General features: G+C 41.7%; 1 protein-coding gene across 1 annotated transcript in view; it reads right to left on the bottom strand.

Moving 5' to 3' along the window:
• Positions 1-15,182, bottom strand: part of vat1 (vesicle amine transport 1) — a 39,159-nt gene that overhangs the window by 6,329 nt on the left and 17,648 nt on the right. Inside the window, exons 3-5 of the mRNA XM_077556244.1 lie at positions 4,869-5,039; positions 4,435-4,524; positions 2,447-2,688 (exon numbers count right to left, since the gene is read on the bottom strand). Coding sequence (XP_077412370.1) covers positions 2,447-2,688; positions 4,435-4,524; positions 4,869-5,039 — 503 coding nt within the window. The remainder of the gene's footprint in view (positions 1-2,446; positions 2,689-4,434; positions 4,525-4,868; positions 5,040-15,182) is intronic.

Here is a 15,182-nt window from a genome sequence, read left to right as displayed (position 1 = left end):
AGCCCTGTGGAGCAAACTCCATTTGGTACCACGGTAGCCAGTTTCTTTCAGTCACAACCCACAGCTCGTGACTATAAGTAAAGGTAGGAACGTAAATCGCCATCAAGAGCTTTTGCCATTTGGCTCTGCTCTTTCTTCACGACGACAGACTGAAACAGAGTCACTGCAGACGCTGCACCAATCCGCAGCATCCAGAGTCCAACCTTCACTGGAAACAAATCTGATGTACTGTTGGGTATGAGGACCAAACTCGTACGGGGATAGCACAGCTCATAATGCACCGTCTACCGACTCCGGATTTCCAAGTCCATAAAGCACATGAAGACTGGCTAGACAAACTTCCATGCACCCTATAGAACCCTGCAGAAGGTGTAGAGCTGGTCCGTGGCAAAGACGAAAAGCACATTGCTCCTCCTGAATCTGAAATTCCGTATGGACTCACCTCACCAACATCCCCCAATTGACCTAAGCAGGGAAGCTGAGGAGCGTGATGCCCCTGTAAATGGAACATACCCTCTAGTCCACCTTCTTAAAGAAGGGGACCACCACCCCGAACTGCCAATCCAGAGGCATTGTCCTCGTTTTCCACAGAGTGTCGCAGAGGTGTGCCAACCAGGACAGCTCCACAACATCCAGAGTCTTTAGGAGCTCCAGGTGCATCTCATCAACCACAACTAAGGAGTTTTTTAACTCCCTCGACTTCAACCAAGACTTCAAGATAAGAGCAGAGGTGGGCACTTCCGTCGGCCCGTCGTTGACGGATGCCCACATTTTCAGCAAGTGCTTATGACTTGAAAAAGTACACAGACTGAGAAGGACTGTCTGTTCTGAACCAGATCCAGGTCTTAAAACACAGCAGTGCATATCAATGAGGCAACGCATATACACGTACGACGTTAATATAATCCAAAATATTGCAAGTTTCTTTCTAATACTTTCAGACTATGATTATCACGTCTACACATGTGCACATACATTATGGTGACAGTCGGTCGCATTTTTGTGGACATTAAGTGATGTCATGTTTTTTGTCAACGAAGCAACTAAAAAAGCCAACCTTATGACATGAATATAGAATAAAAAATAATCAACCCGATCCCCCCCTCCCCCATTCCGTTTCACGTATCAAACTGTATTGTTTTTCCATGGCTAAAATATCACACTAATATCTCATTATGACTCACTAACCCAGCAGGAAGAAGGTCAAAGTTGCTCTCGCATTCTGCGCGATTCCACTTGTTGCGCACCGACAACGCATGCACCCGCCTCCGTCTCATCATGCCTCTTTCTCGTCATCACTAGCGCGAGGCGGGTGGACCACCTATCGACCGGCGCCACGGCAACGGGGGCCATCTCCTAGCAACCTAAAGCCCTGACGACTTCCACACACCATGGGAAATGAAGGGAGGAGGGGATGTAGAACAACTGGTGGCCCTCTAATATCAATCCTTTGGGATGTGAATGAAGCGGACAAAACATTAGGCACACCATCAAAACGGAGCACTATTGTCTTAACGACAGAATTTGTTGATTTTTTTTTTGGGGGGGAGGGGGACTGCGAGCAGCTAATTAGTAAATGCGACTATAAATAAACCTGCTGCACCATTTTCTCGCTGTTATGATTGTTAGAAAGGAATCGACAGCGGCATTGACGAAAGGATTCAAGGTGTGGTCTTGTGAAGAACTTCATCTCGCTTTTTTTCTACCCTCCCGCTCATCCTCGTCTTTTTCTCTTGCATCAGGGACCCCGCCCTAAGCCAGACGCACGCACAGACGACAGGGTGTCGCCATGGCAACAAGAGAGAGGGAAAAAAAGAAGTGGAGAATAGGAGGAAAAAGGAGGGAGGGAGTAAAAAAAACCTGGAGTCTGGATGAGGAGAGGCAGAGAAATGGCCAAGGAGAAGAAGAAAAGGATCAACAGTGGGAGGGCGTTATTTTAGACGATCCAAATGCTGACAGTGTCACACTCTCTTCGCCGTTTTCTCACACTTTTCCATTCATAATCGGCTTTTTGGCAGCTTCCGCCTCACCGACAGTCTGACTCTGTCTGGCCCTGTCTGAGACATTGGCCTTCTTGTGGCTTGAATGTCGCGGATGGCATCCCTCGTTCAACACGTTAGAGTCCTATCTATCCTCAATCTCAGTTTGGGCCCATCTCAGTGGTTTAAAAAGCTGCCATCACCGGCTTTTGGCTGACCAATTCTCACATAATTCTTAGGATGAGTAATCTTAACCTCATTTTCATCCTAAATCAATTGGGTTGAGGAAAAATAAAACCCGTATGCTGACCACGACACATAAGAGGTGGAATCTTGTGTCCGTCCCACATGCACAGGAATTACCTTTCCAAAAGAGTCCCACTTCTGACACCAATTCTCACAGAACTTGCTCATAACTATACTGGATAACTTTGTTGAGAAGGGAATTGTACCGGGCGGACACTCACCTGCTCCAGGTGCCAGGTAGAGTCGATGCGGGGCTTGACCTTGCCCTGCTTATAGAGGTCCAGGATGGTGTTCAGGGCCTCGCTGATCAGCTCCGTCTCGCCGTCCAGGTAGCCCAGGTGGAAACCGCACACCGACTTGTTGCTCTGGATCAGGTTGAGCGTATGGATGGAGAACTGGTGGTACCAATTCTTGGCCACGGCCAGCAAGTTCTTCTTCTGGCCTGCCAGCATGTTAGCGGCACCTGAAGAAGAAATGCTTCGTTTACACAGTGCGTCACCTCAAGTGTTCGTTTCATATTGCATTGTGGAGTGCACACTATGGGATTCAGATACAATCCAAGTTTGGAGTACACAGAATGTGCTCCATTGTTTGGTTCTGCATAGTTCTGATAAAATGGAAGAGAGGGTCCAGGATGAATGGGTGAGGGTGGGAGGCCACATGCAAAGATTTTTGTGCTACATGGAAAAGCCAGAGCCCTGTTCTCCGTGCATGCCGTCTTCGCCCACTCCTGCAGGCATCGCCATAGAGGCCTTCTCACAGACCACACACATTTTAGGGGGCAGTATTATGCAGTTATGAAGACGTAAACGTAGAAGACTTTCTAGATTATTGTGATTTAGTAAACTGAAATAATATTCTCGGGATATCTCCAGACTTACACCCCTAGCCACCCACAAAAAAATAAACAAATCTGAAATTGAAGGTGTATATTATACACAAGTACATGTGAAATAACGAAAATACATCACATTGTATAGATGTTTACCTGTACCTGAAAAAGGTCTGCTTTCATTCCAACGTGATATGTAATGTCTTAAGTCTTTTATTTTTTGTTTGTCCAGGAAACAAGCAAAACGGAACTACAGTAAACACTGATTATTGTCATGTTTATTTTCAGTCTTGTTTACTCCCTGTCATGTTTAGCTTCTGTTTTCCCCTTGTCTTGTCATTTCCTGTTTTATTGTGAAAAGTCTGACTCCTCTCGTTTCAGGTCACTTGCTCTTCCTTGTTTGGTGTCTTTGTCAATCCTGATCCCTGATTGTGTCCACCTTTCCCCATTACCCTCATGTGTCTTCCAATCAGTGCCCTCAGCCAGGTGTGTCTTGTTATGTCATTAGTGTTGGTGTATTTAGTCGGTTGTCTCCCCCCTGTCTGTGTCGGTTCATTATTGTTGCTGTTGTTGTTTGTCTTTTCCTCCACGTCATGCTGCCCGGTTTTGCCCCTCGTCATTTACCTTGTCATGCTGTTAGTTTTTCCTAAGTTGTTTCGCCATGTTTTGCTTCATGTTTTGTTAGATCAGTTTTATTTTGTACTTTTGAAGATCCTTTTTTTGAATAGAAAGTTAATCCTTCTTGTGGACTACACCTCTGCCTCCTCGCTCTGCCTTCCCGCATCTGGGTCCTAAAGCCCCCAGCTAACTGACAATTATAGTGTTTTTCAATATTTTTTTCCCGTAAGTAGAATTTAATGATCCATTTAACTAAGCATGTTGCCGATTTTTTTTTAGCAGAGTTGGCCAGCGTCATGAGATGTTTAAGGAAAAAGAATATTTAACAGCAAAGTGTAGTAAAATTATAATCTCGTGAACTGCCATGTTAAATACATCAACTGTAAATACTTAATAGGTGTAATCAACTATAACTATTCATTTAAGATTAATTACAGTAATTTCTGGACTATAAGCCGCTAATTTTTCCCTAGCATTCGACCCTGCGGATAATAAAAAGGTGTGGCTTATCCGTCAGATCACAAGGGGGCGCACTACTGTATAAAGGAAGCGCAAGAGCGTCAGGCAGAGCAAAACAAACCAAGTGAGCCCAAATACAGTAGGAGAGACAGAACGAGAGCGAGACAATTTGCACCCTCATTATGGAAAAGAAAGTAGTTGGAACCCGGAACAGAAATGAATGTAGTTAATAATAAAGTTGTATGTGTAGCAATACTTTAGTCAGTCTGGTGTATAATATTCTGCCTTGATTTTACTGACCATAAGTGATGAGTTTTCCCATTGGTTTCAGCAGGTTGTAGGCCTTGTGGGTGTCTGATCCTCCAAGAGGGTCCAGTACTATATCCAGTCCTGTATGGGAAACAAAATTAAAAAGTGCTCTTGTGAATGTGTATGTATAAATAACACATAAAAGAAGGCAGTGCAGATTGATCCAAGCGTCTAATTAGAGACATTGAGCTCTACCTTTCTATTATATGTCGGCGGGGCGTAAACACGGGAGATGCTGATTTTCGTATCCAGGTATGCATTTTTCTGTCATACTAGTAGATTTGTGGCTAAAAAGTTCCTGAATCGATTTTAATTCACGGAATCATTTTGGATTGTATTTTTCTGAATAAACCAAAAATATTCCTTGAATCAAATTGAAAGCATGAATCCTGATACCACTCAAATCATTCACTCCACCTTCTCACCTTTGGGACTGATCTTGCGGACCTCCTCTACGTAGTCCTTGGTGCGATAGTCAATGGGATGCGTGACACCGGCTTGGCCGATGGCCTCGTGCTTGCTGGCCGACGCTGTGCCAAACACTGTAACGTCCTTCACCGTTTTGCACAGCTGTGTGGCCGCCGTGCCCACGCCGCCTTATGGGTAACACAAAGGTATCAAATGTTAAAGGGGGACATACTGCAGCAAACTGATTTTGAATTACCTGTAAACAAACAAGCTGTGTGGAGTTTAGTTATTGCTATTTGCCTATTTCTGAAAATGTGTCTGTGACTTGTTGAGAATTTTAAAGAAATGTCATCACTAACGCCCCCCATGAATGTATCATAATTGTTGATCAGAAATGCATTTAAGATGTCTGGGGACTGACTTGGATGTGAAAAAAAATGCAGAACATGTCTCCTTTAACACCTAAGCAACATAACGCATAAGAAGTCATGTCAAGTCCACTTTTTAAAGTCAAATAGGGTCAACGTGATTAACGTTATTCATTGTTTTGAACAAGCCAGCACCATTTTGTTCTGTGCTTGTAGGTATGCAAAGATCGTATTGTTGCACAATCACATTAGCGAGCCTGACACTCCACACAATGAGACGGCCAAATAATGCATCTCTCGCTTTGTTTTCTGGCTCATTCAAGGAATCCCACATGTCTGTTTTTCTGCCAGTCTCACAAAAACAACATGTGGCACATTGCAGACATTTTAAGAGGATATCTGTGTTTGCGCTCGCTCTGTTTGAAAGCGCATAGCCGTGTTTGCCGAGAAGTAATCAGTTACTGATAAGCGCGAGGTGGGCTCGTTTGAAAGGGAGGCTGACTGGAAAGGACTTGAAGTGAAAGGCATCCATAAAGGTCATTCATGCCCGAACCCGTTGAGCTCCGCTCATCTTATCTGATGGCGCAAAGCCTTTGAAAGAGCAGACATTTTTACAGTGGGATGTAAAGTAAAAAGAACATATATCACCATTTTATTACAAATTGTACACTTTGGAAATCTACATTAGTAATGTCTATATGAATTTTTGATCCTCATATATGCTGCTGTTTGTATGTATTTTAGGGGTCCCCAGCATATGAGTACCCCCTGAAAAGTTAGAAAAATGAGCCCCTAAGAGCAGACGTGAAACTGAGTCGATATGTCTATGGCAACAGCACACACACGATAAAGTCTTTATGAGAACCCATGTCTGAAATTGAACAGGAAGTCGGCCATTTTGCTTCACAGCGCCCATTAGCAATTATTTGCAAATAATTATTTTCAATTTTTTCTTTTATATATATATATAGTCAATTGTACCCATTTTTAGATCACTTAAAAATATTTTTACCTTCATTTCCTTAGAAAAAAGCATATTTTATCATTTGTTGTATGTATTTTTAAATAACAAAAGTTCAAAACACTGAAAACAAAACATTTATTTTTTGAAATTATTTCAAATTATATACTTTACATGTATACAGTGTTTGCATCCATATGTATATATAAGAGCTGTCAAACGATTATATTTTTTAATCAGATAATCACATCTTAGAATTCTGATTAATCATGATTAATCACTTAATTAAAAACATACTATATATTATATCAGATTTGTTTGAATTACACCTATTTTTGCAATATTTTCTTTATTGGTGAAATTGTCATCAATTTCTCAAACGTTGTGGAGGGGTGGTAGGCAAGAGCCTAGGCCGGTGGGGTTCCTGGCGGGCCTGCAGTGCCCCGTCCTGCTGCGTTGGGTTGGGGGGGCGGGCCGCGTTGGGGTTGGGGGCGCTCCTTCTCCTTTTTTCAATAGGTTTTAGGTGAACTAATGAATACACACTCACTCGCACGCACACACGCACATTCACATAATCACCCCCATACAAAAAAAAAAGGGAGAGCAATGATGATGACATGTCAAATCGGTAAAATTACCAAATGAACAATACTGAGCTCTCCAGAAAAAAAAAGGAAAAAAAAGAATTCCAGAATAAAGTCCAGAATTTTTCAGATAGTTTTTTACTTGAAGGGCCCTTGTCGCTTTTGTAACGATATACATTTTGATGCTGCTCCCGAAATTGATCTCACAAAATTGTGTGGGTTTACCAAGCATGCATAAATGGTCATAAAAAGGTATTTTACAATGATATAATAGCATTGCCACTGACTGACACCTTGCAGTGGCGTGAGAGTTGTTGCTATAAAAACTGCGGCACAACTCTTGCGCTCTGTGGTGAGTAATAAAAAAAAAAGTGTTGCCAGGGAAACACATGCCAATTTGCCGGCAATGAGGAGACATTTTGTTTCATGTAAAGCCACAAACATTGTTAGTTGACAGAAGACTGACAGAAGACTGTCAGCATACTCTATGTAGCCATTGTGCCAGGATGTTTGTATGAACCATGAAGGAAAGGAATAAATTAACACACGCACGCACACACACACACACACACACACACACACCATTTTTATTGAATATTCTATTTTGATTTTGAATTGAGTTAAAGGGCCTTATCGTATCAAGTGTGAGGGGTTTCGGGCACAAGATTCAAGTCAAATTTATTGATGTAGCCCCTTAATCACACAAGAGTCTCAAAGGGCTTCATATGCCCGCAGTTGACAAATATCAACGACATCCCCTAATCGAACCACAAGAGGGCAAGGAAAAACTCAACAACAAAAAAAACAACAGGCAAAAAAATTTTAAACCTTGAGAAGGGACCGCAAATGTGGTAATCCCCCTTCCAGGATGATCAGGCTGCAATGGATCAATTATGTTTCATGCAAGCATATCTTAACACAAATCCACCAGTGCTATAAATTGTGAATAATCACAGTCGCTCCATGTTGCCGCAAAACCAAGCACATGTCGAGCGACCAGATATGTTTGTGCAGCGTCAGCGTGGGGACGGGTAAACACAAGCTTCCAGTCAGCGGAAGATCCAGAAGGTACCTGTCCCCCGCACCCCCCTTTCTCCCCCAGTCCTCCTCTTGAAGAAAACTTCTGACGGTGCGTCACAAGACTTGGGATCCTCGCCAGGGGCCTCCTCGTGCACTTTTAACTGGCTTCACTCGCATTCGTGCACAGATCAGAGAGTTTAATCCGGGCAAGTATGCCGCCGCTCCAAAGAAGAACGCTTCATTTGCTCCATGGAGTCGTCGCTTGGTCAAAAATTCAAAAAGTCTGATTTGCTAATCCTTAACTCGAACACACTAACCCTCACCCTAAACCCGAAATTCTAGCTCTCTAAGTCTTGCGCTAACAGGAACTCAAATTCTAATCCTATCTCAAAGCCAAACCCTAGTTAGCCCTGATCACCACTAACCACTCTCATCCCTTATCCGACTCTGACTGGCCCACAATCGGGCTGTCACGATCACATCTTTTTAGAATCGATTATCCCATCGACTAGCCCATCAAATGATTATCTCCGCTATCCTCTTTTCCTACCCCTTACTGTAAATCAAACCTTCACCTGAAAACCATAACTCTAATTCTGACCCACTGAAGCTCTTACTCAAACCTTAACCCAGCCCAAGATCCACTGTTAAGGCTGAGAAGGCAGCCTAAGCAAATTCCTGCTGCTAATCGCATTGGTTCTCTTGAAATCAAATTGAAGTGTTTATATTTGCTGTCCCCTTGCAAAACACCCACACATTTAGTTTGCTTGTCCCCTCAGTCACAGCAGGATTTTCCCCCTCGCTCCCCCAATCCTGACATAGACATACTTCCATCAAATGAGGAATTTGAGACATAAACACGGCGGAATCCACCACAACACTAGGGCACTATTGTTATAGTCGGAGCCCGACAACAGTGCTATTAACTTGTCGGGTTTATAGGAACATGACATTGAGATGAGGTGACACCTCAGCATCATCCTGATTAAAACCCACAATGCCTTCATTTATATTCAAAGCTTCTGCCAAACTTTGATTGTCATTGTCTCCCTTTTTATTTTTTTCGGAACGTAGGACCCTCAGCATGTTAAGCTTGACTATAAGAGTATTATTGTAATACAATTTAAGGCACTGCAAGCTATTAAAGGATGATTAAAATGTCAAAAATTTTGAACGGAAAATTTAATAAATCTAGAACAGGGTTCACCAATTCCGGTCCTCGAGTTCAGGAGACCTACAGGTTGTGGATGTTTCCGCCCACTAGCTACTGATTCATATAATCAGCTCTTCAGCATGCCTGATAACGATCCTGATCTTCAGTATCAGGTGTGTTGGTAGGCAGAAACATCTAAAACCTGCAGGACTCCAGACCTCGAGGACCGGAATTGGTGAAACCTGATCTAGACCATCCATCCATTTTCCGGACCGTCCGCTTTTATGTCTATAAGTCACATTTACAAAGTTTCATTTCATTCCTGTTCATCACCACTTTCTACCTAATAACATACTGTAGATCAACATATTTGATGCACAAAATTAATTACAATAATATTTTTATTAGTTGTATTTTTGTCATATGCTTATAAGTCCATTTTTGCATATATGTATGTTTTGGGATACTTTTATTTATTTATTTATGTATGTATGTATTTATTTATTTATCTATTTATTTATTTATTTATCTATGTTAAACTAATTCTACATGTTTTCGCAAAATTGTAAGCTCAGAGCTTGTAAAAAAATGAAATCTGAAATTGTATACATTTAAAATTCTGAGGATTTTGTAAAATCAATTAAAAAATACATTTTACTGAAAATTAATTTTAATTGGGAGGAATTTTTTCTAAAAAGATTTGGGACATTTTTTTTCATGTTGTATTTTATGTGTTTTATTTTATGTGAATTGACCTAAAAATATTGACTGAATAACAACCACAAGTAAACGTTCATTATTTACTGCACCTTGAATGTGCCTGACAAAATTTGGCCTCACAAACATGAGGTGACCAAGAAATAAACTCCAAGCAATAGTCGTTTAGTTTTACATCACATGATTTTTTTTTTTTATCTGTGTGGTTTTAAAAGAGAAATTGCAAGTTTAAAAAAAATAGATTTATCCAGAAATGTAGTGTTTTTCCATAATAAAGTTTATTTATGGTTTGTCCTCATCGCTCTCCAAATGAAAATGTTTGCGAGCTGCAAGTTATGACAAACTTGTTTGGCTGTGTCACTTCCTCTGCGTTTATTTCCACTTTGACTTGAGGAACTTTCACAACCCGTCATTTGCTTGCGGCAGCCTCCGAAAGAATGGAAAAAAAAAAAGAAAGAAAACATCTCAAACATTTCTCAACGACAGACACGGGCCGCGTTACAACTTCAACAAAGCCTTTTATTTAGCCTCCCTGTCTTCTTCTCTGCAGCCCCAGCTCAGATGCCAGGGTGATGGGAGCTTGTTTGTCAACGTGCACTCTTTGCACTGCTATTACTCTGCATTATGTAACCTTGGTATTTTTGTGGGCTGCACAGGCAAAGCTTGGAGAGCAAATTAACGTTCTTTCTCCCTCTCCCTCTCTTTTTCGCTCTCTGAAAATTCTCAGCAGGCAGTGTGGAGGAAGCCAGTTTGAGAGTGTGAAGGCAGGCAGCCCGTAGATTTCCCGAGGAAGGAATGTCACGCCGGTAATTCATACGATCTTGTTTATAAAACACTATGACTATTAATGGAGGGAACGTGCCTGCCTAAAGAAACACATCGATGGTGATCTTGTTGCTATCTCTTTCTTATGCAATCGGTACGCATAAAAACATGCCCACGCCAAGTGTTAATTTTAACTCACATTTATACTATGGCAGGGATTCCCAGACTAACCCGGCTATCCCAAGCCTTCCCTAATTCCAGCCCCTCCTTAACACTAACCCTCTTATCCAAACCCCACTTAACACCAACCCCGGCACTCCATAACCTGACACACCAAACCCCTAACCCTCTCAATCCTTAAATAGTAAATGGACTGCACTTACATTACGCTTTATCTACACCATATGGTGCTCAAAGCGCTGTACAAAGCCTCACATTCACCCAAGCCTACCAAGCCCTGCTTAACTCTCAACTCCAACACCTTACCCATTAACACTAACATCCTAACTCCACACCTCTCACCCCATGCACCGAACCCCTAATCTACCCCATCCCTCTCAAACACAAGCGTCTTACGCAAACCTGAGGTCTATCTGCATGAGCTTGTGAACATGTACAAGTAATAGTATAATAAATAATAATCCATCCTTTTCCTGAACCGCTTATTCCTCACAAGGGTCGCGGGGGTGCTGGAGCCTATCCCAGCTGGCTTCGGGCTCTAGGCAGGGTACACCCTGATTTTTTTGCCAGCCAATTGCAATAATAATTTTAAAAAAAAAAACATTTTAAAGTAGCACTAAGGAACTTATCAACCATACTAAAATATTTTCATAACTCTTCTGATGAAACATCAACTTAAAACTAGTTGATGGCACTTTTGCCATGGCCTGAGTGGGTCGGTATCATTTTTACTGGCACTAAGCAACTTTGAAGAGGATGGTAGGAACACTGCCACACAAAAAACTACAAATGTGCTGATTGCTTTATGGCATACGTCACTTCCCCCTTTCCCCATTCGTTGCAAAGACGGAAGTCAATTTGAATGTCAGCACACAACTACTGCTTTCCTGGCAGAAGCTACAAAACAACTGAAAAGTTTTGTCTGAGGAGATAAAAAAGGGAAGTCGAGGTTCAACATTGGCCGAGTTTTCACTCGCTGGCGTGAGCTAAAACTCAATGTGCTTGTCCTCATGGAAAATGTGGTCTTCCTTCAGGCAAACATTACTTCTTTTGTCCATTTGGTGCTGCCATAATCAACATAAACTGAAAGTTCCTTAGTGTTGCTTTATGCACAGAAAGTACCCTTACTTTCTGTGCATAAAGGAACGGGGTTGGTGGCTCCATTTGATGTGTCAAATAAAATACTTTTTTTTTTTTTTTTTATCTAATTGTATTTATTATATAATATTTGGTTTGGATTTAACAATCAGTTAAAAAAATAAAACAAAAATGTCAGTAAATTTTCTACTAAACCCCCCTTATCCTCACCCGCCCTAACCACAATTCTCTAATCCGAATACCCCTAACCCCAATTTCAATAGTAACCTGTCCTGCTAACCTTCCTAAACCCTAATTTATCTAACCACAAAACGCAAACCGTAAAATCCCAACACTCTTTAAAACCTAATCATTCAGAACCCCTAAAGTGCTATATAGAAATAAAAAGAAACACAAATAAAGCTAATAAATGTAATAATAATGACAAAAGGTAGAATATTATTTTATATTGAAAATATGATCTATAAAATCATAGAACCAGTTGTTGACATTTTAACATTCCAGCAGTGCCTCCGTTGTGTCTTTAGACCAAACTGTCAAAGTTCGCATGTTGGCTGCCTGCTTTTCTACCTGTTGATGGCCTCAAGGTATATCAAGTTGTGGTCAAATTACCCAGAGGAGGCCGAGAAGTAGAGCAATTTGCTCACGTTCACGGTCTGTGTACATGTTGTGAGAGGGATCACAATTGAAGTCTCCGCTGACCAGTATGGGAGTGGCGAGATGGTAAAAATGGTATTTTCACGGTCACAGCATGCTTGATGTCACTCGCATTGGTTGGTCTACCTGATGGTTGAATCCAAACACAACTGCAGTTTTCTAACAGCTGTTTGTTTGTCCGTTGGCATTCTTCATGATCAATAGAAAGAAACAGTTACAATTTTCAACAACATTAACATGACATTTTGGTGACATGGCATACATATTATTACGGGATAATTTTTGCAGGTCTCATTAATCTCTCCCCAGGAATGATGTCATGACAGTTTAAAGGGGAAGTCAACCTTAAACATTTCTTGACAATAATATGTTATATATGACATCACATACACATTATTACATTTGTGGAATATGAGTTATGCAGTAAAATCCTGCAGTTTTTATCAATATCAGAAGGCGAATTACTAAAACACACACAGGTGTCCTGAAGATGCATCAGACACACCTGCCAGTGTGTGTGCTGTGGTAAGAGTGAGGCTAGACGGGGGGCGGTTGTGTGGTTGGTTTTGAGGGGCGGGGATGTTGGGTTTAAAGACGGCAGGCATGAGAGCGCCAACATGACTGGAGCGTTAGTTCAGAGGTCGCCCTGGTTTCCCTTTGCTTATCAGTGCAGCTGATGCGCCGGCGGCCATGCCAGGCCCGAGGAGCGCTGACGGTTCAACAGTCCCCCGAATGACTCCCCCGCTTTGCTTGGTGGTCACAGCGAATTAGCCCAGCCTTGCAGACAGTCGCACCGAGGCATTTTACTGAAGCCCTCAGGAGGCTTATCCACGTGAGCGACATTGTTAACCGGTAATTAATGGATGAGAAAAACAGCATTTGTAGTGGTAGAATACAATATACAGTATAAATGATTACTTTACTAAAACATTACTTTTTTTTTTTAAGTAAAAAAAAATAAATAAATGTGTTGAACTGTGTATATATATATATATATATATATATATATTACATGATTTAAGTTTTTGTCAGTGCATCAATTTAATGGGCATTATGCTGCTCATTCTGGGATTTAGGGATATATTGTTTATTTAGACAACTCAACTCCTTATACCTCATCAGTGCTATTATTAGTCATTCTTCTAATCTCCCTGATATGTCAGTTACAGCTTCATATTAAAAGGTGCTGCCTTCTTTAAAAATATATAATAATCAGAAATCAGATGAATGATAATTAAAAGTTGTGCAGTTAAAACATGCTTAAGTCTAAAAATGTTTTTAGCCTGATACAAATTGATTGCTTTTTGAACCATGTTTAACTATAGCAGAGAGTGTTGCCACTAACTCAAACTAATATTTCATCGCACCTTTAATGAAAAATATCTCCAATGTTATGATGTCGCCTAATATGGACAGTTGCTTCTCATCCACAACTTCTCACCCTTGAAAAACTGCTACATTATTACAACAAGGTGCTTACTGCGAAGTGGGCAAGTAAGCATGTGGCGACTCTTGAGCAACGGCGATTCTGAAGGCATGTCATTAAAAGCTAGCTAATGTTACCTCCATCACTTGATCTTCTACGTGCTTCTCCCATGGGTTGGGGAAGGGTGGGGGGGGGGGTTAATACATAAATATTATTAGCACTACATTGCCCGCCGCCGACCCATCGGGCATCTGCCCTCTGTACCAGACGCTCAGTACAGCTCTGATGCTCACTCTCCTCCTTAATGATAATGTCCATTCCAAAAAAATGCCTCATAAGTGAAAAGATCATTTGTGGACGCAAGAATATGCCTACAACTGTGGTATAACGATGTAAAAATGTAATCATCACTCTGGTTGGCATACAAAGCTACATACACCGAAACTAATCAAGTCGTTAAGCCATGTATTGCTTTACAGATGAGATGTTAGGCGGGAACAATGTGAAAAACACTGGCAGCTTGACGGCTTCCAGAGCTTGTGTCTGTTAAATAAAATGCATTACTGAACTCTGGTTATTTCTAAAAATTGTATAAAACTAGACAAGAGACAGATCAACCTCAAAAACAGCAACACATTTTTGAGACAGAAAACACAAACATTCATTTACGAATGACAAAACATGTGTACGTGCGTGTGGATTGGACACACCATCCGGATGCCTGACCACCGTCTGCCCCGCCAAGGCGCTCTGCTGGGGGGCAAAAACGGCGTTTCAAGGACTACACCAGAGACCTCTTAAAGCGCGTCCACATCAACCCCACGCAGCTTGAAACTCTGCCACTTGACAGATCAGTTTGGCAGATCACTCATGCCACTGCAGCTACACACATACATCAAACCATCCAAGACCGACGATACGAGAGGCGCATTCAACGACGGGCGGCTGGTACCCCCCTGGCATCCGGGTTCCCTTGCCCCATTTGCGAGCGAGTATGCGGCTCAAGGATCGGACTGCACGCCCACGTGAAATAGCATCAGCGACATGTGTTTTTTGTTATAGTACATGACTACCAGAGACTTTGCTTGGGAGTTTTTTTTTTTTAATTTTTTGCCAATAAAGGCAATTCTGATTCAGACTATCATCCGCATCCACTGTAGCTTGCACATTTCAACACTCTAGCATGAAGCAGCTGCATGGAAGTCTTCCGACTAGACTTTTAAGGCCAGAACTAGACTGCTTTACGACCAGTACAGATTGATAACATATGCTAGTGTTTGTCTATCACGGGAGTCCTGACACAAAACCAAAGTGGTGTAACGTCATCATTGGACTGTATGCAGGAATGTGTAGTGTGGGTGTGGTGCTGTAGTGGATGCCAGGCAAAGGGTTCGCAAACACA

The sequence above is a fragment of the Vanacampus margaritifer genome, chromosome 2, assembly GCF_051991255.1.
Source record: "Vanacampus margaritifer isolate UIUO_Vmar chromosome 2, RoL_Vmar_1.0, whole genome shotgun sequence".
Classification (NCBI taxonomy): Eukaryota; Metazoa; Chordata; class Actinopteri; order Syngnathiformes; family Syngnathidae; genus Vanacampus; species Vanacampus margaritifer.
This window is presented reverse-complemented; position numbering and strand designations above follow the sequence as displayed.